This window comes from Ranitomeya imitator, chromosome 3 (assembly GCF_032444005.1).
Source record: "Ranitomeya imitator isolate aRanImi1 chromosome 3, aRanImi1.pri, whole genome shotgun sequence".
NCBI lineage: Eukaryota > Metazoa > Chordata > Amphibia > Anura > Dendrobatidae > Ranitomeya > Ranitomeya imitator.
In genome coordinates this window covers 167,355,108-167,376,623 of record NC_091284.1, presented here as the reverse complement: position 1 = coordinate 167,376,623, position 21,516 = coordinate 167,355,108, and the positions used below count along the sequence as shown (strand labels likewise).

At 41.3% G+C, this 21,516-nt stretch overlaps 1 protein-coding gene across 2 annotated transcripts in view; it reads right to left on the bottom strand.

Annotated features, from left to right (window-relative positions):
• Window positions 1-664: 664 nt before the first annotated feature.
• Window positions 665-21,516, bottom strand: part of CLDN34 (claudin 34) — a 47,083-nt gene continuing 26,231 nt past the window's right edge. The window contains exons 2-3 of one of the 2 annotated variants that reach the window (XR_011319512.1): window positions 1,393-1,496; window positions 665-1,262 (exon numbers count right to left, since the gene is read on the bottom strand). Coding sequence is in view for 1 of the 2 variants with exons in the window: in XM_069760075.1 (XP_069616176.1) it covers window positions 16,459-17,265 (807 nt within the window). In the remaining variant the exon portion in view is untranslated. Of the gene's footprint in view, window positions 1,263-1,392; window positions 1,497-15,762; window positions 17,332-21,516 lie in introns of those variants that run through there. The other variant, XM_069760075.1, reaches the window with a different exon arrangement.

The window sequence follows — 21,516 nt, the reverse complement described above, 5'->3', positions numbered from 1 at the left end:
TTTACCATAGTGTGTGTAAAGCAAAAACCAGGGATTAGTAAAAAAAAAATGCTGAACTGGTGAGCGTGTTACACTTTTTTTCTGATTGTTCTACTTCTAGTTTGATGTTTATGGCATTACCTTTTTTTTATTTGTATGTTGCTGGACCTGTGTGAGGGCTTGGTCTTTGCGCATCGAGCTGCAGTTTTTATTGATATTTTTAGTAAATTTGACATTTGTTTTAGGATATACAGTCATCCAAAAATGGAGAATCGGGTGTCAAGTTTTTTTTTCTTTTCAGCTTTTAACATATTTGTCACAGTACAATGTTTGCTGCTATACTCATGGATATATCGGAGACTCCATTTTTGGGTGCTTTTCATTGTATATATTGTCTATATGTGTTGTCTAACATTATGCCTATTTCTTCCCCTCCCCTCCAGAGCGACTTTCTGAACAAGATCCAGGACCGAGTCGAAATATTTGGTCACAATCATAATTTGATTTTTATGTTTAATCTGGGCCTATGTCTACCTGCACTTGAATTGTGAAATAAAAATTTATTGCATTCAACACAATACTGTGGTGTGAATTTACCTCACTAGACGGCCCAGGGGTTCACTACTACCCCCTTCCACCTTCACCTCGCCTCCACCACTGTGTGCATGCCAATTCTCTATTGCACAGTTAAGGCAACAATACAAGTTAAAAGCATCTTTGAACCTCCACCATGACTGCAGATACTGTGTTATTTTCTTTGTAGGCCTCATTTCGTTTTCGGTAAACAGTAGAATGATATGCTTTACCAAAAAGCTCTATCTTGATCTCATCTGTCCACAAAGCGCTTTACCAGAATGATTTGGCTTACTCATGTATATTTTTGTAAACTGCAGTATAGCTATTATATGTCTCTGTGTCAGCAATGGGTCCTCCTGGGTCTCCTGCCATAGCGTTTCATTTCATTTAAATGTCGATGGACAGCTCGCGCTGATACTGAGCCTGCAGGACAGCTTGAATTTCTTTGAAACTTGATTGGGGCTACATACCCACCATTCGGACTATCCTGCTTTGCAATCAATTTTTCTCTGCTGTCCACGTCCAGGGAGATTAGCTACAGTGTCATGGGTTATAAACTTCTTGATTATGTTGCGCACCCTTGGACGAGGGGAACATCAAGATTTCTGGAGATGGACCTTCAGATTGTTGATATTGTTCAACAATTATGGTTCTCAAATCCTCAGACAGCTCTCTTCTCTTTCTGTTCTCCATGGTCTATGTTGCACCTACACACAATACAAAAATGTAGTCAACTTCTTCCCTTTTTATCCAATTTCAGGTGTGATTTTCATATTGCCCATACATGTTACAGGTGAGTTTAAGTGAGCATCACATGCTTGAAACAAAATTGTTTACCCGCAATTTTGGCAAAGTGCCAGCGATTTTTATCTCTCCCATTTTTGAGGTTTCGTGCAAAATTATGTCCACGTAGTCTTTTTTCCTGTTTTTTTTTTGTGTTGCTGCAATACACACAAAGGAAATAAACATGTGTTTAACAAAATATATAATTGCAATAATTTTCTGATAATACATCATTTTCTGGAATAATTTCAAAGGTGCCAACACTTTTGGCCATGATTGTATATGCATATATGAAAAAGTATAGAACCAAAAAGCTGTTCCATCTAGTATGTCCTCATGGATATTTTCTCTCTGAACCCTGCTTATACAGGTACTATACAAATGATCAGGTTTTTAATACATCAGATAGGCATTATATACATTAGATAGGACTGCTCTATTATGGGTATACCTTGACGATTGGTGGAGCAGCTTAATATACATTTTTTTGCTTAAAAACGTATTAACTAAATACCCTGTTTTTTTTTCATTTTTTGACTAGCACTTGCTTATTTACTGTGACTTTTTTTACAACGGAGTATTTTTGACCTCGCTGTGCTCTTTTTGTGTCTTCAAGTTTCTTGGTGGTGTGAACATGTTCCTACAGAATTGTTCACTGTGCAAGTAGCCCATGTGTTTTTGGTTCTATAATTGTTTTCTTGTTTCTACAAGACTGGGGAGTCCACCACTCCTCTGTGGGCCATTTGCTCTGAAGCTGTTCCATCTAGTATGTCCTCATGGATATTTTCTCTCAGAACCCTGCTTATACAGGTACTATACAGATGATCAGGTTTTTAATACATCAGATAGGGATTATATACATTATATAGGACTGCTCTATTATGGGTATACCTTGACGATTGGTGGAGCAGCTTAACATACTTTTTTTTGCAAAAAAACGTATTAACTAAATACCCTGTTTTTTTCATTTTTTGACTAGCACTTGCTTATTTACTGTGACTTTTTTACAACGGAGTATTTTTGACCTCGCTGTGCTCTTTTTGTGTCTTCAAGTTTCTTGGTGGTGTGAACATGTTCCTACAGACTTGTTCACTGTGCAAGTAGCCCATGTGTTTTTGGTTCTATAATTGTTTTCTTGTTTCTACAAGACTGGGGAGTCTACCACTCCTCTGTGGGCCATTTGCTCTGAAGCTGTTCCATCTAGTATGTCCCCATGGATATTTTCTCTCTGAACCCTGCTTATACAGGTACTATACAGATGATCAGGTTTTTAATACATCAGATAGGGATTATATACATTAGATAGGACTGCTCTATTATGGGTATACCTTGACGATTGGTGGAGCAGCTTAATATACATGTTTTGCAAAAAAACGTATTAACTAAATACCCTGGTTTTTTTTCATTTTTTGACTAGCACTTGCTTATTTACTGTGACTTTTTTACAACGGAGTATTTTTGACCTCGCTGTGCTCTTTTTGTGTCTTCAAGTTTCTTGGTGGTGTGAACATGTTCCTACAGACTTGTTCACTATGCAAGTAGCCCATGTGTTTTTGGTTCTATAATTGTTTTCTTGTTTCTACAAGACTGGGGAGTCCACCACTCCTCTGTGGGCCATTTGCTCTGAAGCTGTTCCATCTAGTATGTCCTCATGGATATTTTCTCTCAGAACCCTGCTTATACAGGTACTATACAGATGATCAGGTTTTTAATACATCAGATAGGGATTATATACATTAGATAGGTCTGCTCTATTATGGGTATACCTTGACGATTGGTGGAGCAGCTTAATATACATTTTTTTGCAAAAAAAGTATTAACTAAATACCCTGTTTTTTTCATTTTTTGACTAGCACTTGCTTATTTACTGTGACTTTTTTACAACGGAGTATTTTTGACCTCGCTGTGCTCTTTTTGTGTCTTCAAGTTTCTTGGTGGTGTGAACATGTTCCTACAGACTTGTTCACTGTGCAAGTAGCCCATGTGTTTTTGGTTCTATAATTGTTTTCTTGTTTCTACAAGACTGGGGAGTCTACCACTCCTCTGTGGGCCATTTGCTCTGAAGCTGTTCCATCTAGTATGTCCTCATGGATATTTTCTCTCTGAACCCTGCTTATACAGGTACTATACAGATGATCAGGTTTTTAATACATCAGATAGGGATTATATACATTAGATAGGACTGCTCTATTATGGTTATACCTTGACGATTGGTGGAGCAGCTTAATATACATGTTTTGCAAAAAAACGTATTAACTAAATACCCTGGGTTTTTTTCATTTTTTGACTAGCACTTGCTTATTTACTGTGACTTTTTTACAACGGAGTATTTTTGACCTCGCTGTGCTCTTTTTGTGTCTTCAAGTTTCTTGGTGGTGTGAACATGTTCCTACAGACTTGTTCACTGTGCAAGTAGCCCATGTGTTTTTGGTTCTATAATTGTTTTCTTGTTTCTACAAGACTGGGGAGTCCACCACTCCTCTGTGGGCCATTTGCTCTGAAGCTGTTCCATCTAGTATGTCCTCATGGATATTTTCTCTCAGAACCCTGCTTATACAGGTACTATACAGATGATCAGGTTTTTAATACATCAGATAGGGATTATATACATTAGATAGGTCTGCTCTATTATGGGTATACCTTGACGATTGGTGGAGCAGCTTAATATACATTTTTTTGCAAGAAAAGTATTAACTAAATACCCTGTTTTTTTCATTTTTTGACTAGCACTTGCTTATTTACTGTGACTTTTTTACAACGGAGTATTTTTTACTTCGCTGTGCTCTTTTTGTGTCTTCAAGTTTCTTGGTGGTGTGAACATGTTCTGACAGACTTGTTCACTGTGCAAGTAGCCCATGTGTTTTTGGTTCTACAATTGTTTTCTTGTTTCTACAAGACTGGGGAGTCCACCACTCCTTTTTGGGCCATTTGCTCTGAAGCTGTTCCATCTAGTATGTCCTCATGGATATTTTCTCCCTGAACCCTGCTTATACAGGTACTATACAGATGATCAGGTTTTTAATACATCAGATAGGGATTATATACATTAGATAGGACTGCTCTATTATGGATATACCTTGACGATTGGTGGAGCAGCTTAATATACATTTTTTTGCAAAAAAACGTATTAACTAAATACCCTGTTTTTCTTTACTAGCACTTGCTTATTTACTGTGACTTTTTTACCACGGAGTATTTTTGACCTCGCTGTGCTCTTTTTGTGTCTTCAAGTTTCTTGGTGGTGTGAACATGTTCCTACAGACTTGTTCACTGTGCAAGTAGCCCATGTGTTTTTTGTTCTATAATTGTTTTCTTGTTTCTACAAGACTGGGGAGTCCACCACTCCTCTGTGGGCCATTTGCTCTGAAGCTGTTCCATCTAGTATGTCCTCATGGATATTTTCTCTCTGAACCCTGCTTATACAGGTACTATACAGATGATCAGGTTTTTAATACATCAGATAGGGATTATATACATTAGATAGGACTGCTCTATTATAGGTATACCTTGACGATTGGTGGAGCAGCTTAATATACATTTTTTGCAAAAAACGTATTAACTAAATACCCTGGTTTTTTTTTTCATTTTTTGACTAGCACTTGCTTATTTACTGTAACGTTTTTACAACGGAGTATTTTTGACCTCGCTGTGCTCTTTTTGTGTCTTCATATATGAAAAAGTGTTTGCCCCTTCATGATTTCCTATTCCTTCCCATGTTTGTCACACTTAAATGTTTGAGATCACCAAACAAATTTAAATATTAGACAAAGATAACAGAAGTAATCACAAAATGCAGTTTTTAAATGAAGGTCTTTATTATTAAGGTCATGCCACAGCATCTCAAACGGATTAAGGTCACGACTTTCACTAGGCCACTCCAAAGTCTTAATATTGTTTTTCTAAAGCTATTTAGAGGTGGACTTGCTGATGTGTTTTGGATCATTGTCCTGCTGCATAACCCAAGTGCGCTTCAGCTTTACCAGACGAACAGATGGCCGGACATTCTCCTTCAGGATTTTTTGTTAGACAGCAGAATTCATGGTTCCATTTACTCCAGCATGTTTTCCAGATCCTGAAGCAGCCAAACAGCCCCACACCATCACACTACCACCACTAGTCTCTTTCTTATGGTGGAGTCATGAACACTGACTTTAACTGAGGCAAGTGAGGCCTGCAGTTCTTTGGATGTTGTTGTGGGGTCTTTTGTGACCTCTTGGGGTAATTTTGGTCAGTTGGCTGCAGCTGGAAAGGTTCACCACTGTTCCATGTTATTGTCTTTAGTGGATAATGGCTCTCAATGTGGTTAACTGGAGTCCCAAAGCTTTAGAAATGGCTTTATAGCCTTTTCCAGACTTATAGATCTCAGTTAATTTGTTCGTTATTTGTTCCAGAATGTCTTTGGATCACTGTATGATGTCTAGCTTTTGAGGTCTTTTGGTCTACTTCCCTTTGTCAGGCAGTTCCTATTTAAGTGATTTCTTGATTGGGAACAGGTTTGGTAGTAATCAGGCCTTGGTGTGGCTAGGGAATTTGATCTCAGCTTTCCGAAGATGTGATAAATTACAGTTAATTTATGTTTTAAGGAAGGGGTAATCACTTTTTCACACAGAGCCCTGTAGGTTTGGATGTCTTTTTCCCTCAATAATAAAGACCTTAATTTAAAAACTGCATTTAGTGTTTACTTGTGTTATCTTTGTATAATATTTACATTTGTTTGGTGATCTGAAACATTTAAGTGTCACAAAAGAATAGGAAATCACTTTTTCACACAACTGCATATGTGTATGTGCTCTCTGTAGACGTATATGTTTGTTTGCTAAGTACCCTGTGTTATTTATGTGTTATTGCTTTCACTTATTTACTTACAGCAGGGTACATGTTCATTTTGTTTATATCTTATATTTTATCTGTTTTATGGCCAGTGTAAACATGCTCCTATATTTTACATGCATACCAACTTATACTCCAGTTATTTTTTTATAGTTAAATAATATCTGTCATGCAGTTCTGTCTGTTTCTGGTTTTTGGCATGACAATGCATATGTTTGCTTTAACCCTTTACTCTTTTCCCCCTAATTTGAGTTGGGATACTGTTGGCTGTAACCTTAATGGAGCCTTCTCAGTTCCCTGCTCTGCTGCGCAGTCGTACATGGGCGTTTTGGTATTTGCCCTGCTGCATACCTTCCTCATGTGCGGTCCTGGTTGCTGCTTTGAAGCTGTCCGCGGGTTGTGAGGTCATTTGCAGTTGGTGCATGATTTTCCACGTGGCTCAGTTCATGCAGTCTCAGCCAGGTGCCCTGAGCCTCAGATCCTGCACTGTGTGCTGTAATGGTTTCTGTTTGTGCTTAGGGCATGCGAGGCCACACCTCCCCTACTTTTATCAGGGTTAGGGTGTGTACTTCAAATGCTGTCCCCAGCCAATTGCTGAGGGGCAGCTCATATATAAAGCTCCCCTGCCCTATGGGCGGGGCCTGAGCTACACTCACAAAGCTCTTGAACTTTGTGTGTTTGTGTTCCTGCACCTTTCCTGTCTATGTTTTGGTACCAAAGTCCTTGCCTTGATTCCTGTTTTGTCCTGTTCTGGCGCCTGTCCTGGAGGCGGTATATCCAGGCCCGAATCCTTGATCCTGTTCCTGTCCTGTACCTGAACCTGTCTGAACTGTGTCTGCTGTGATTATGTTCCTGGAATCCCTCTGCATTTGGAGCCTCACTCCCAGTGACTTTGAGTCTCTTGAAACCGGTATTTCTGCTGAGCATCTACTACTCTGTGCTCAGACTACCATGCGGTGTTAACCCTGTCTGGCTCATGTCAAGTACGGCGGTGTTTGCACCATCACACTTGAGTTCCTTCCTAGGTCCGATGCCCAGAGCCTGATGACCGCAGTCTGGAACCTGATGACCGCTGTCTGGAGCTTGGAGTCTGATGTCTCTGGTGGTGCCTGTAGGTCGTGTCGGATGTCCGGAACCGAACGACTCCTGTCTGATGCCTGCCTGTGACCCTGGGTCCAGATGTCTTGATGTCCTGCCTGTGTCTTGATGACCTCATGGACCCTGATGTCCTGATATCCTGTCTGTTCCCTGGTGTCCTGATGTCCTGAGGTCTTTCCTAAGTCCAGATGTCCTGTTTGTATCCTGATGTCTTGCCTGTACCCTGATGTCCTCATGTACCCTGATGTCCTGCCTGGGTCCTGATATTTCGGCTATCTGTGCGTCGGTGATCCGTTGGTGCCCTGGGGTCCACTGGGTCGTACCCTTCTGAGGTGTGGAATCAGGATCCTGACATCATCATGTTTTGTTTATGTACTGTGTGACTTTGCTTTAGTAAACTTTACTGTCTCTATACCTGAAGTATCGGTGTAATCATGTCCTACGTGTCTCTTTCCTTGTCCACATGCTCTGCTGCCACAGAACCCCGGTCGCTGCCCTCCAGGCCCGGGTCTCCCTCTGCGGTTTAAAGGGTCCGTATTTCGTCCCCTTGGGATGCGCGCCCCACGCCTTCTGAGGTTGGTCGGCTTGGGGGCGTTTATGGGCTGGGCCGCCTTTGCGGCCGCAGCTGATCGTGACAATATCTTTCAAATATCTCACTTAAGGTACCGTCACACTCAGCGATGCTGCAGCGATATAGACAAAGAGCCGATCGCTGCAGCGTCGCTGTTTAGGTCGCTGTAGAGACGTCAAACACAGCAGCTCCAGAACGATGCAGGAGCGATCCAGTGACGTAACGGCGACTCACTTATCGTTGTAGCTGGTTGTTAGCTCCATGTAAAACATTGCTGGCATCGTTGCTTTTGCTGTCAAACACGACGACCTGACGACCAAATAAAGTTCTGGACTTCTAGCTCCGACCAGCGATGTCACAGCAGGATCCTGATCGCTGCTGCGTGTCAAACACAACGAGCTCGCTATCCAGGACGCTGCAACGTCACGGATCGTTGTCTTTCTCATTGTAAAGTTGCTGAGTGTGAAGGTACCTTTATATACATGTTTTTATGCAGATCTCAAATCAGATATTAGAGCAGTATAATGTCATCATGGCCAAATACATGAAAATGCTGTAAAATATTTCAATCTGTGATGGGTGAGGACAAACTATCACATATCCACCCCATTGTGTTTTTAGGTGTTAGGTATCAAATCCCATAATATGGTATGGCATTTTTATTCTAAGTAATACAAAACACAAGCCTCAGGTACAAACTGTCAGTAAAAGATGAATGCCACCACGCACTATATACTGATGTTTCCAGGATACAAAAACCTCTTGTAAGAACAATACTAAGAGAATTAAGATTAAAACATCCCTTGTAAACATATTTGCTGTCAGTATTTTGTGTAATCCTTAAGGTAGGTGCACATGTTAAGTATTCGCTGCAGAAATTTTTGTCCCACCATTTCTACATCACTTGCCATAAAAATTGCAGCTTAAAATATGCTTGGTTTTTTTCGTGTTTTTTACATGCGCTTTTAGTGCACATTTTTCCCCACTCATTAGTATGGGTGACACCTGTCAAAAATGAGCAACGTGTGCATGAGACTTCAGGATTCTCATTTCCTTTTCCTGCAACAGAAAATATTTAAGATTTTGTGGCAAAACTGAAGAAAAAAAAGCTCTAAAAAAAGGCAACGTGTGCACACAGCTTTATTCTTCTTGGATTTTACTTTTTCACATTAGCAGACATGGGCAGACAAACTTGTGTCCAGAATTTTATGCTGCTAGAATCTACAGAATGCAGTGGGATGCAAATTTACATATCTAGGTTAAGTTAGATAGAGAGATAGATAGATATAGATGGATAGATAGAGAAATAGATGGATAGAGAAATAGATAGATACTAGAGAGATAGAGAATTATGAGAAGTGAATACGGCATGATCTGCAGCCATTACACAGTGTGATGCTGCGCTGGTGTCAAATATGACTAAAAAGTGAATAGATGTAATCATAATGGAAAGCTGGACGTAAAAGAAGACACGCCACCTCTTCTTATGTCTTTTTAATACATTCTTGTTTTTTCTTTGAAACAACAATGCTATTCTTGATAACACTGCGGTGAGCCGTCCCTCTGTTATTTCCCTGCTGCAGATGTATGAATAAATTGACAGCTGGATGTTACCATTCTTCTTACACAAGCTGCACTGTCAGCCCTGAAGGAACAATGCCATACTGTGTAGAGAGCCGCCATCTGGCAGATCTACAGCAGAGAAAAACGTTTTTGATTAGAACTCCAGCAAGCAGCCAAGTAAAGTATGAGATTCATTGCTGGAATCAGGGTCTCTACCCCTACATGATGCTGCTCTCAGATGGGGCAGCAAAAACCTGGTGACAGATTCCCCACTAAGCCACGCTCCTCTTCTTGAATAAAATAAATGTCTAAAACATCTAATAAAGATGGTGCAAGGTATACAGAACAGTTTTTTGTACTGATTGAATTGGTATATTACATGTAGCAATTGAAACCCAATGACCGTACAATATGCACTACGTTCCTAAGTACCACCTAATGGTGGCAAACGTAATATTTCATTACAAGTGTGATTGAATAAAATATTCTTAGCCCTAGTTTTGGTAAAATTTTCCCTGCTAGGGATTTCAGCTCTATATCGAAACGAAAAAGAAAATTAATAAGGTTGTCAAATTCCCATTATAAATATCTACTGTATATTCTCCCTTTATCTGTAATATTTTTCTTTACTTTCTGTGACGTTTCGTTTGAGGGAAGTCTCAAATGTGACATCACAGGAGGATGGACCTGCAGTCACTTTCCTGCTGCTTTTTTCACTTGAAAAAAAAGACATCATCAAGGTAAAGGAGCTGTGGTCAGGTAGCACAGCTTTTGTTACCATCTTCCCCTAATGACGTCCTAATGGCCGGGGAGGTTATGGTGAAGTGACCACAGGTACAGTGGCTGCCACCGGCTTCTTCAGTGGCAGCTACCAGTTTTCTGACACCCGGCATCTTCAATTTCCAGCACCACAGTCCTTACTGCTGATGTTAGATGTCATCAGGGGGAAGTGATAGCGGAAGAGTGAGTGATAGCTGCAACGCCCCACAGCTTCTATCACCACCATGAAACAAATTGTCATCATGGAGCGGGGCTTTTATCACCGTTCCCGGTTGACGATTCATTTGAGGGCCGTCGTGAAGCTATGAGGCGTCACTACCGTCATCCACACTGTTTCGATCACCATACCCTAATTACGTCTCATTTCAGGTAAATAGATGGCAGTGTCAGAATAAGGAACTATGGCCACGGTGACCAAAGATGTGCACGGGTGGGAGGTGAGAAGTGTGGAGGCAGCTACTGAAGCTGCTGTTGCTTCTCCATTATACAACCCTGAAAGAGGACATCATCAGGGAACAGCCGCAACAAAGCTGTGGTTAGTGATGAAGTCTTGTTCTAGGGGGTTGATAGAAGCAGCAAAAAAGTGACTACAAGGCCATCCTCCTGTGATGTCCCCATTTGAGACTCACCTCAAACGAAACATCACAGGAAGTAAAGAAAAAACACATATAGAGATTAGCAGGATAGGGAGAAAGGTAGGGAATTTTGTAATAAAGAAAATTATATAATTGCTTAGGTCTTAAAGATAATTATTAAGGACACTAGATGGTGGCCCGATTCTAACGCATCGGGTATTCTAGAATATGTATAGTAGTAAATAGCACAGCCCACGCAGTATATAACACAGCCCACGTAGTATATAACACAGGCCACGTAGTATATAACACAGCCACGTAGTATATAGCACAGCCATGTAGTATATAACACAACCCATGTAGTATATAGCACAGCCACGTAGTATATAAAACAGCCCACTTAGTATATTGCCCAGCCACGTAGTATATTGCACAGCCACGTAGTATATAGCACAGCCACATAGTATATAACACAGGCCACATAGTATATAACACAGCCCACGTAGTATATAGCACAGCCCACGTAGTATATAGCACAGCCCACCCGATATATAACACAGCCCACGTAGTATATAGCACAGAGATGTAGTATACAACACAGGCCACGCAGTATATAACAACCCACGTAGTATATAGCAATGTGGGCACCATATCCCTGTTAAAAAAGAATTAAAATAAAAAATAGTTATATACTCACCTTCCGGCGGCCCAGGTCTTTAGCGATGCTCCTCATGACGTTCCATTCCCAGTAATGCTTTGCGGCAATAACATGTGATGATGTAGCGGTCTTGTGAGACCGCTACGTCATTTTTGGTCATTGCCGCGATGCATTCTTGGGACCGGAGCGTCGCAAGGAGCAGGAAAGGCGCCGGAAGGTGAGAATATAATGATTTTTTTATTTTTTGTAATTATTTTTAACATTAGATCTTTTTACTATTGATGCTGAGGAAAAAGTTGGTCACACAGGGTTAATAGCAACGTTAACCGACTGCTTATGCCGCGTTATGCCCCCGTGTAACGCAGTCCATTTAACAGACTGCTAAACCGCTATAGGGGCACTGACTGGAGGGGAGTAGGGAGGGGGCACTGAGTGGAGGGGAATAGGGAAGGGCGAATTCGCGACCAATCAGCGACGTGGGATTTCCGTGACAGACAGACGGACGTACCCCTTAGACGATTATATAGATTGATTATAGGTATGAGACTACCCTAAAATTATTCAGTGATGTTCATTCATTTAAAGAAGGACTTCACCAAATAATAAACCTAGCAGAAATATTTTAAAGTTTTAGGAAGTGTAGACTGGAATGATTTTGGAAAATTTGGATGGATCCATATGGAATTATTGATTTTCCAGGTAAATTCCAAATTAGATCTCTTCAAGGAAGTTTTGATGGGAGATTTTCTGCTTTCTCTTGGTTGTCAAACTAATGTGTTTTCTCTTTTTAAATCATAATGACAACCCAAAACATCCAAATGACCCTGATCAAAAGTTCCCATACCCCATCTCTTAATACCGTGTATTGCCCCCTCTAACATCAATGACAGCTTGAAGTTTTTTGTAGCAGTTGTGGATGAGGTTCTTTATTTTCTCAGATGTAAAGCTGCCCACTCTTCTTGGCAAAAAGCCTCCAGTTCCTGTAAATTCCTGGGCTGTCTAGCATGAACTGTGCGCTTGAGATCTCCCCAGAGTGGTTCAATGATATTGAGGTCAGGAGACTGATATGGCCACTCCAGAACCTTCACTTTGATCTGCTGTAGCCAATGACAGGTCGACTTGGCCTTGTGTTTTGGATCGTCATGTTGGAACGTCCAAGTACGTCCCATGCGCAGTTTCCGGGCTGATGATTGCAAATTTGTCTCCAGTATTTTCTGATAACATGCTGCATTTATCTTTCCTTCAACTTTGACCAAGTTTCCTGTGCCTTTGTACCTCACACATCCCCAAAACATCAGTGATCCACCTCCATGCTTTACAGTAGGAATGGTGTTCCTTTCATCATAGGCCTTGTTGACCCCCTCTCCAAATGTAATGTTTATGGATGTGGCCAAAAAGTAAAAATTTGGTCTCATCACTCCAAATTACCTTGTTCCAGAAGTTTTGAGGCTTGTCTCTGTGCTGCTATGCGTATTGTAGGCAAGATACTTTGTGGCATTTGCTCAATAATGGCTTTCTTCTGGTGACTCGACCATGCAGCCCATTTTTCTTCAAGTGCCTCTTTATTTTGCATCTTGAAACAGCCACACTGCTGGTTTTCAGAGAGTCCAGTATTTCAGATGATGTTATTTGTGGGCTTTTCTTTGCATCCTGAACAATTTTCCTGGCAGTTGTGGATGACATTTTTGTTGGTCTGCCTGACCGTGGTTTTGTTTTTACAGTGCTCACAGTTTGAATGCTGCTGACTGGCATTATCAGTTCCTTGGATATCTTTTTGTATCCCTTTTCTGTTTTATACAGTTCAACTACCTTTTCCCCTAGACCTGTTGACAATTCTTTTGCTTTCCCCTTGACTCACAATCCAAAAACGTCAGTGGCTGGATGAAAGATGCAACAGTCTGTCTGGATCCCATAAAGTCACTCAGCTTTTATGCACACACACTGGTTACAAGCAAACAGGTCATAGGTGATGATGTTACCTTTAGTAGCCATTCAAACCCATTTGTGTCAACTTCTGTGCATGTTATCAGGCCAAAATCACCAGGGTATGTGAACTTTTGATTAGGGTCATTTGGATGTTTTGGATTTTCATTATGATTTAAAAAGAGAACACACAGTAGTTTAACAATAAATGGCTTCACCCAACCACTAACCATGAGTGGAGAAAAAGTTTATTTATATATAAATTGAACAGTTCCACTTCTCCTGTCCTATATATATATATATATATATATATACACACAGGGTCGCCATCAGGGCATTACTGCCCTGACTGGCGTATGGGACCCGGTGGGCATCTGCTCACCGGGCCCCCCTACAGGTGCTGCGGCACGCACGTCAATAGTTAACAGCCACCAGCCAATCGGAGGCTGGCAGCTGACTTGAGCTGCAGCGCGCACTTCACTGGCGTCTGACGTTATTGTCAGCCGCCGGTGAATGCGCGCTTCACCTGCATGGAGGGAGTGAGCTTCGCCCGCTGCAGGAGTGTGGCCAGGCAAGTGGCTATCCAGGGGGCCCCGGGGCAGAATGCTGGACACGCTGGGGCAGAGATGCTGGACACACTGGGGCAGAAATGCTGGACTCGCTGGGGCAGAGATGCTGGACACGCTGGGGCAGAAATGCTGGACACACTGGGGCATAAATGCTGGACACACTGGGGCAGAAATGCTGGACACACTGGGGCGGAAATGCTGGACACACTGGGGCAGAGATGCTGGACATTGGGGCAGAATGCTGGAGACACTGGGGGCAGAAATGCTGGAGACACTGAGGGCAGAATGGAGATATGGGCATGATTGGAAACACGGTGCAGAATGAAAGACATGGGGGCATGATTGGAGACACTGGGGGTAGGATTGGAGACAGATCGTGCAGGATCATGGGGCAGGATGGATACGATGGAGACAGGTGGGGCAGGATGGGGAGATCATATGGGGCAGAATGGATACTCATGAGGGCAGGATGCGATAACATATGGCTGGAGCCAGGAATGAGACACACAAGGGCCAGGATGGGGAATATTATTACCATAGGGGCTAATTAAGGGATATTATTACTGCAGTGACATATTTATTTTATTTTTTGAGTATACTGTTTTATATGGAGGGGGCGGTTCTGTTACTGTGTAGAGTGATACTTTTTTTTTTCTTCATGTGGTGTAATGTAGAAGTTGGGAAAAATTAAGTAATGTGTTCTGCAAGCGGAGCTCGAGATAACTGTGTTATTTCCTGCAGAGACAAGTTTTGGCTGGATGAAGTGACGGTGGTCTGTGCTGGATGAAAGTTGATAAATGAAGGACTTCACCTAGAGACGTCACAGGTGATTCAGTGTGTTACCTATACACTGACACTATACACTGTATACTATATACAGAGCTCCTGTGTATAATGTCACCAGTGATCACTGTATTACCTATACATAATATACAGAGCTCCTGTGTATAATATCACCAGTGATCACTGTATTACCTGTACACAGACACTGCATACTAAGTACAGATCTCCTGTTTATAATGGCACTTATGGTGATGGTATTGTGTTTTTTTTATAACTGATCAGTATTGTAGTATTTGGTCACTTTGTGGTGGTAATATGTGGTCTGGTCATGGTGCGGTGGAATTTGTTCCTTGTATGTGATATTATTCGGTCACTGGTGGTAATATATGGTCTGGTCATGGTGCGGGGGTATTTGTCCCTTGTATGTGCTATTTGGTCACTATGTGGTAATAATATGGTGTCTGGTCATGGTGTTGTGGTATTTCTTCCTTGTATGTGATGTTATTCGATCACTGTGGCGGTAATATGTGGTCTTGACATGGTGTAGCGGTATTTGATCCTTGTATGTGATATTATTGGTCATTTTAAAAATAGAAAAATAAATAAAAATATACCTAAAGTGTATTGCATATTTTAACAAATATTTACTAGGTTACAGCAGAGTAGGACCCGGCCAAAAGTGTCTACCGTGTTATGGTGGCGGCTTAAAAAATCTTTTTGGCCAAAACAAAAGCTGCCGGCTATATGTGTGATCTGGTGATGGGTACTGTTAATGTGTGATAGTTGAGAAGCGGAGTTTTTCCAAGAGGGAGCGGTGGGACTATGGACAGTTTGAGGGGTGGAGTGTGGAGGCGGGGCTGGGGTGGAGCCTGGGCCGAGTCTCAAGGGGGCCCCGAAAAATTTGCCAGTATGGGGCCCCAAAATTTCTTGTGGCAGCCCTGTATATATACATATATATATATATAGACTGTATATAGGCATTGCATTCAGTGTTAATTACCTAATGACCTGCTTATCTATGTCTGTGATTATGTAATCAGGAACAACATGTTATGGATTTTATTTACAGCCCATAGGTCTATATCTGTTTGTACATAACATAAAATATCAACATTAAAATAGTCATTTGCCCAGGATTTGGTAACTTTATCAGTACATTTTCATAGGAATGATATTACTGTTAAAATGGTTTGATTTAAACACCTAACCACGTGCATTGCTATATTGAAAAACTACCTAGCATTGTAAAATATATATATATAATTTATTAGATTAATTAATGTTGCATAATATCTAAAAACATTTTTTCAAAAGAGACACTTTAAGATTTAAAACAGATTTGGAGGAAATAAATGAATGCCAAGAAGGAGTGGAGTACTGTACTAATCTTTCATTTTTCTAATGTCTTCTAGAGAGTCAAACCAGTGACCACATAGGTTAGTATTTGTAACTCGTCTACATTTTCTTAGCACTAATTTTGGTTACATTTATACAAATGAAAAATATCAGCGGTGTTCATAGCAGCCAGTTGGATTCCAACTTTCCTTTTTCTAAGGATTATGAAAAAGTAAAATCAGTTGCCTGGTTGGTTCCTATAGGTAACTGTTCCATTCATTACTTGAAAACTACTACTACATGAAGAAAAAATAGTGAAGATTAAAACATCAGTATTTCCGATAGGAATAAGATTGCACTGGGAAAATAACTAATAACTATTTTTTTATGCCAACTATTTCTGCAACAGTAATCCACCATCATATGTATATACATTCATAGCTTGTCATCTAACTCCCAGACAAAGGCCTCATTCCTAATTCCATCACAATGAATAGTTCCATTTAAATGATGTTTTAATGAAATAAAGCTTCTGGATTTTTCAGTTAGTCCTGAGCCTATGCTGGTTCTGTCGGAGAATATAGAATCCTTGTCACTAATAGGATATAGTTTATTATCAAAATCTCCTGGTAACCTATAGCACAGGAAAAAGATTCCGCTTGTAAAAAGTAAAATAGCGGAGACAACTCCCACCGAAATCGCAGCACCTACTTCCTGCTTCTCAGGGCTGGACGGCATCACAAATGTATTTGGAAAGGGTATACTGAAATTATTGACAACTGAGTGCATGTTCCAGGCCACAGAAATCATAATGGAAATGCTGGACATTATGATTAAGATCCCGCTTGTTGTAAACCAATAAGGAATCCTTGGTACATGACTTGTACCTTGAAAAACATTTTTTAGTCCAAAGACACATACAGCGTTCCCAGCTGCCCCAAGAATGATAGCCACTAACATAAGTCCTTGTGCCACAAATATTTCCCGAGGTATGAAGGAGTCCTTCACACTAAAATGCTGACAGTACATATTCTCCAGGTTAGGTGATACTAAAACATGACTGAAGAAGCAAGTCCTCCATATTCCTATCCAAGCAATTCCAGAGGTAATGAGGGTGGTGTTAGCCACGTGCCATACTCTCCACTGCACAAGTCCTGTAGAAATGGAACCCAAAATCCAGCCCACAGTCGAAATAGCAAATCCGGCAATTTGAAGATTAGCTGTGTGGGCCAGGTAGGGCATGACCTGACGATCTTTAGCAGCTTCTCCGTTCCACAATCACTTATCACAGTCATCTATATCCAGTCACTGAGGAGAAAATAAAAAATGGTTAGGTTTTAGCAAGTATGGTGTAAGGATTTTAAATGAACGAGCCATGTTACCTGGAATTGTGAAAAACCTATTCGTATTGGCCTTGGCTTGATTTCCTCCTCAGCGTAATACTTCTGTCCTCTGACTCGTCTTTGCACAAAATAAGCACGATTGTTGAGCCAGCTAATAATCAGTGTTGCCAGGGAACAGGAAACAAGTCTATAGAATATGTTTAGCTTTACACCCTATAGTGTTTAGATACCTGATTAGCTATGTACTCAGCATGTAACAGCATGGCAACTGTTCTTGTTATATCTCATTTCTCAGATCTTCTGGTTTACCCAGATTAGATCTCAGCCTACTGATATTTGTGAATCTGAAATCGGAGTTAGTTTTGATATACAAATATATTGTCATTTTATTAGATATACTAAAATTATTTTTGGATTACTATTAAAATTATATAGAGATAATAGCTCATGTATCCAGTTACTGATTTTACTTATTTTGTTCATATATTTTATGTTGGAGTTTAAAACACAGAGTTTGAGCAATCAATGCCATGCTGTATGCAAATAAGCGTGAATAAAACTTGAAGTGCTTTAGATCTGTGGGGGTCTAGGCTAGCGTCGGACTGGAGCACCTTGGGCCCACCAGAGAAAATTATTCTTGGGGCCCACTATGTAGCTACATAGAAATAAATACAAGACCACCAATTGTGTGGTAAAACGTGCTAATATCAGGGTATAATATAAGGTAGTACACATCTTAATTATGTAGCAGGGGTTGGGATAGCCCCCCCTTATAGAATATAAAGTAGCCAACTCATAGAATATAAAGTAGCCCCTCATAGGCTACAATGCAGCCCCCTCATAGTATATAAAGTAGCCCCCTCATATAGTATAATGTAGCTCCCTCACATAATATAATGCAGCCCTGATATAGTATAATGCAACACCCTCATAGAATTTAATGCAGTCCCCCATAATGTAGCCCTCCATAGAATATAATGCAACCAACCTCATAGAGTATAATGCAACCCCCTCATAAGGTATAATTCATCCCCACTATAGAATGTAATGCAGCCTCGCATAAAATATAATGTAGCCCCCCATAGAATGTAATGCAACCAGCCTCAGAGAATAATGCAACCCCCTCTTAAGGTATAATGCGCCCCCTATAGAATGTAGCTCCCTCATACGGTGTAAAGCAGCCCCCTTCATATAGTACAATACAGCCCCCAGAATACAATGTAGCCCCCTCAGAGTATAATGCAGCCCCTACATATAATATAATGCCCCCCCTCATATAGTATAACGCCTCCCCCACAGAATATAATGTAGCCCCCTCGGAGTATAATGCAGCCCCCTCATAGGGTATCATGCTGCCGCCCTCTTTGGGTATAATGCTGCCTCCTCTCATAGGGTATAATGTAACTCCCCATAGGGAATAATGCTGCCCCCCTCATAGAGTACAATACAGCTCCCCCATAGGGTATAATGTAGCTCCCCCCATAGGAAATAATGCTGCCCCCTTATAGGGTATAATTTATTTCCCCACATAGGGAATAATGCTGCCTCCCATAGGGTTTAACCCCTTCATGACCTTGGGATTTTTCGTTTTTCCGTGTTCGTTTTTCACTCCCCTCCTTCCCAGAGCGATAACTTTTTTATTTTTCCGTCAATTTGGCCATGTGAGGGCTTATTTTTTGCGGGACGAGTTGTACTTTTGAACGACATCATTGGTTTTAGCATGTCGTGTACTAGAAAATGGGACAAAAATTCCAAGTGCGGTGAAATTGCAAAAAAAGTGCAATCCCACACTTGTTTTTTGTTTGGCTTTTTTGCTAGGTTCACTAAATGCTAAAAAAAAAATAAAAAAATTGCGTCTCTATTTTTCGTGATCTGGGGTCGGTTGAGGGCTTATTTTTTGCGTGCCGAGATGACGTTTTTAATGATAGCATTTCGGTGCAGATGCGTTCTTTTGATCGCCCGTTATTGCATTTTAATGCAATGTCGCGGCGACCAAAAAAACGTAATTCTGGCGTTTTGAATTTTTTTCCCGCTACGCTGTTTAGCGATCAGGTTAATGCTTTTTTTTAGTTGATAGATCGGGCGATTCTGAGCGCGGCGATACCAAATATGTGTAGATTTTATATTTTTTTTATTGATTTATTTTGATTGGGGCGAAAGGGGGGTGATTTAAACTTTTATATATTTTTTATTTTTTTAACATTTTTTTCAACTTTTTTTTTTTTTACTTTTGCCATGCTTCAATAGCCTCCATGGGAGGCTAGAAGCAGGCACAACGCGATCGCCTCTGCTACATAGCAGCGATCTGCTGATCGCTGCTATGTAGCAGAAATGGAGGTGTGCTGTGAGCGCCGACCACAGGGTGGCGCTCACAGCCACCGACGATCAGTAACCATAGAGGTCTCAAGGACCTCTATGGTTACAATGGAGACGCATCGCCGACCCCCGATCATGTGACGGGGTCGGCGATGATGTCATTTCCGGCCGCCCGGCCGGATGCGGTAGTTAAATGCCGCTGTCTGCGTTTGACAGCGGCATTTAACTAGTTAATAGGTGCGGGCAGATCGCGATTCTGCCCACGCCTATTACGGGCACATGTCAGCTGTTCAAAACAGCTGACATGTCCCGGCTTTGGTGCGGGCTCACCGCGGAGCCCTGCATCAAAGCAGGGGATCTGACCTCGGACGTACTATCCCGTCCGAGGTCAGATAGGGGTTAATGTAGCTCCCCTTCATAGGAAATACTGCCCCCTCATAGGGAATAATGCTGCCCCCTCATAGGGTACAATGCAGCTCCCCATAGGGTATAATGCTGCCCCCTCATAGGGTGTAATGCTGCCCCCATATGGTATAATGTAGCTCCCCCATAGGAAATAATGCTGCCCCAGGATATATAAAAAAAACACAATACTCGCCTCTCCTCCTCACTCCCTCGCTGATTCTGGTGGCGGCTCTGGTCCGATGTCAGGAGCTGTGCTGCAGTCGGCCTTGCACGCAGCAGGTATGTGATGAAGTGATGTCATCACGCACCCGCTGTTAGAGGCGAGGGGAATGATGGGAGAGGGAGTGTCATCTGATGCTCTCTCCTCCATTAATGCGCACTGGGGGGCCACGTGGGCTGGGGGCCCCTGAGGGAGCAGGGGCCCTGGTCTGTGGACCCTGATAGCGGGCAGTATTAGCTGCAGCCTGTGGCAAACTGCCCGCTATTAAAGTGAGTAGTGTAGCATCGGGTGGTTTCGTCAAACTCAATCTGACAGGTGCCCCGCCCCTATCAAAGTGTATCAAAGTGTGTAACCCCTCCCCTCCTCCTGTCAGCCAGCTGTCCCTGAGGCTGGCTGATTTCCCCTTTTGATATCGTTTGATATACTTTAATTTGTTGCAGTTTGATATTATTCACGTATTTGTTTTATATTTTTATACGTAGCTCGAGTTTGATTCTGTAAGCTGTATTTTATTCACAGTGTATCCATATAGTTCAGAACGTAAAGCTGTTTATTTGTGGCTCTACTGAACACTAGTACTAAATGGTGAACATTAACTAAATGTTTATTTTCACAAAAAGAAAATCTGCTGTGGGTCAGAGGTTTATAACACCTAGGCCAATTGTTGTTGTATTTGCTTTCCCAATAAATGCTTATTTACACAAACCGAAAAGTCAGATTTTCTGTTTGTACCTGTATTGTACCTGAAGGTTATGTAGGGTTATCTGCGGGTCATGTGCCCAGGCATTGTGTATTATTTATGTTTTTATAACGCAGAATGTTTGATATTTTGCTTTCTCTTTTTTGTGTCTGTAGATGTCATCTGAGAAGTTATTTGTGTTTCTACTGAGCATTAACTAAATTGGGGTCAGCTGTGTTATCTGAGGGTCAGATATTTTTGTACAAATTCATGCTGTTTGGTGATCTTTGTGAAGCAGAACTTTGTTTTATAACACATTTGTGCCTGTAGATGTTATCTGTGGGTCATCGGTGTTATCTGCGGGGCAGCTGCCTGGAGGTGTTATGGTATATAATTATATCCTAGGATCTGTACGACTACATACAGCGTGTTATGTTCATTAAAATGTTTTATTGTCAGAACTAATTGGAAATAAAGAACACATTTTAAGCTAACCGCACTCACTTTACACAAACAGAAAAAAGGAAACA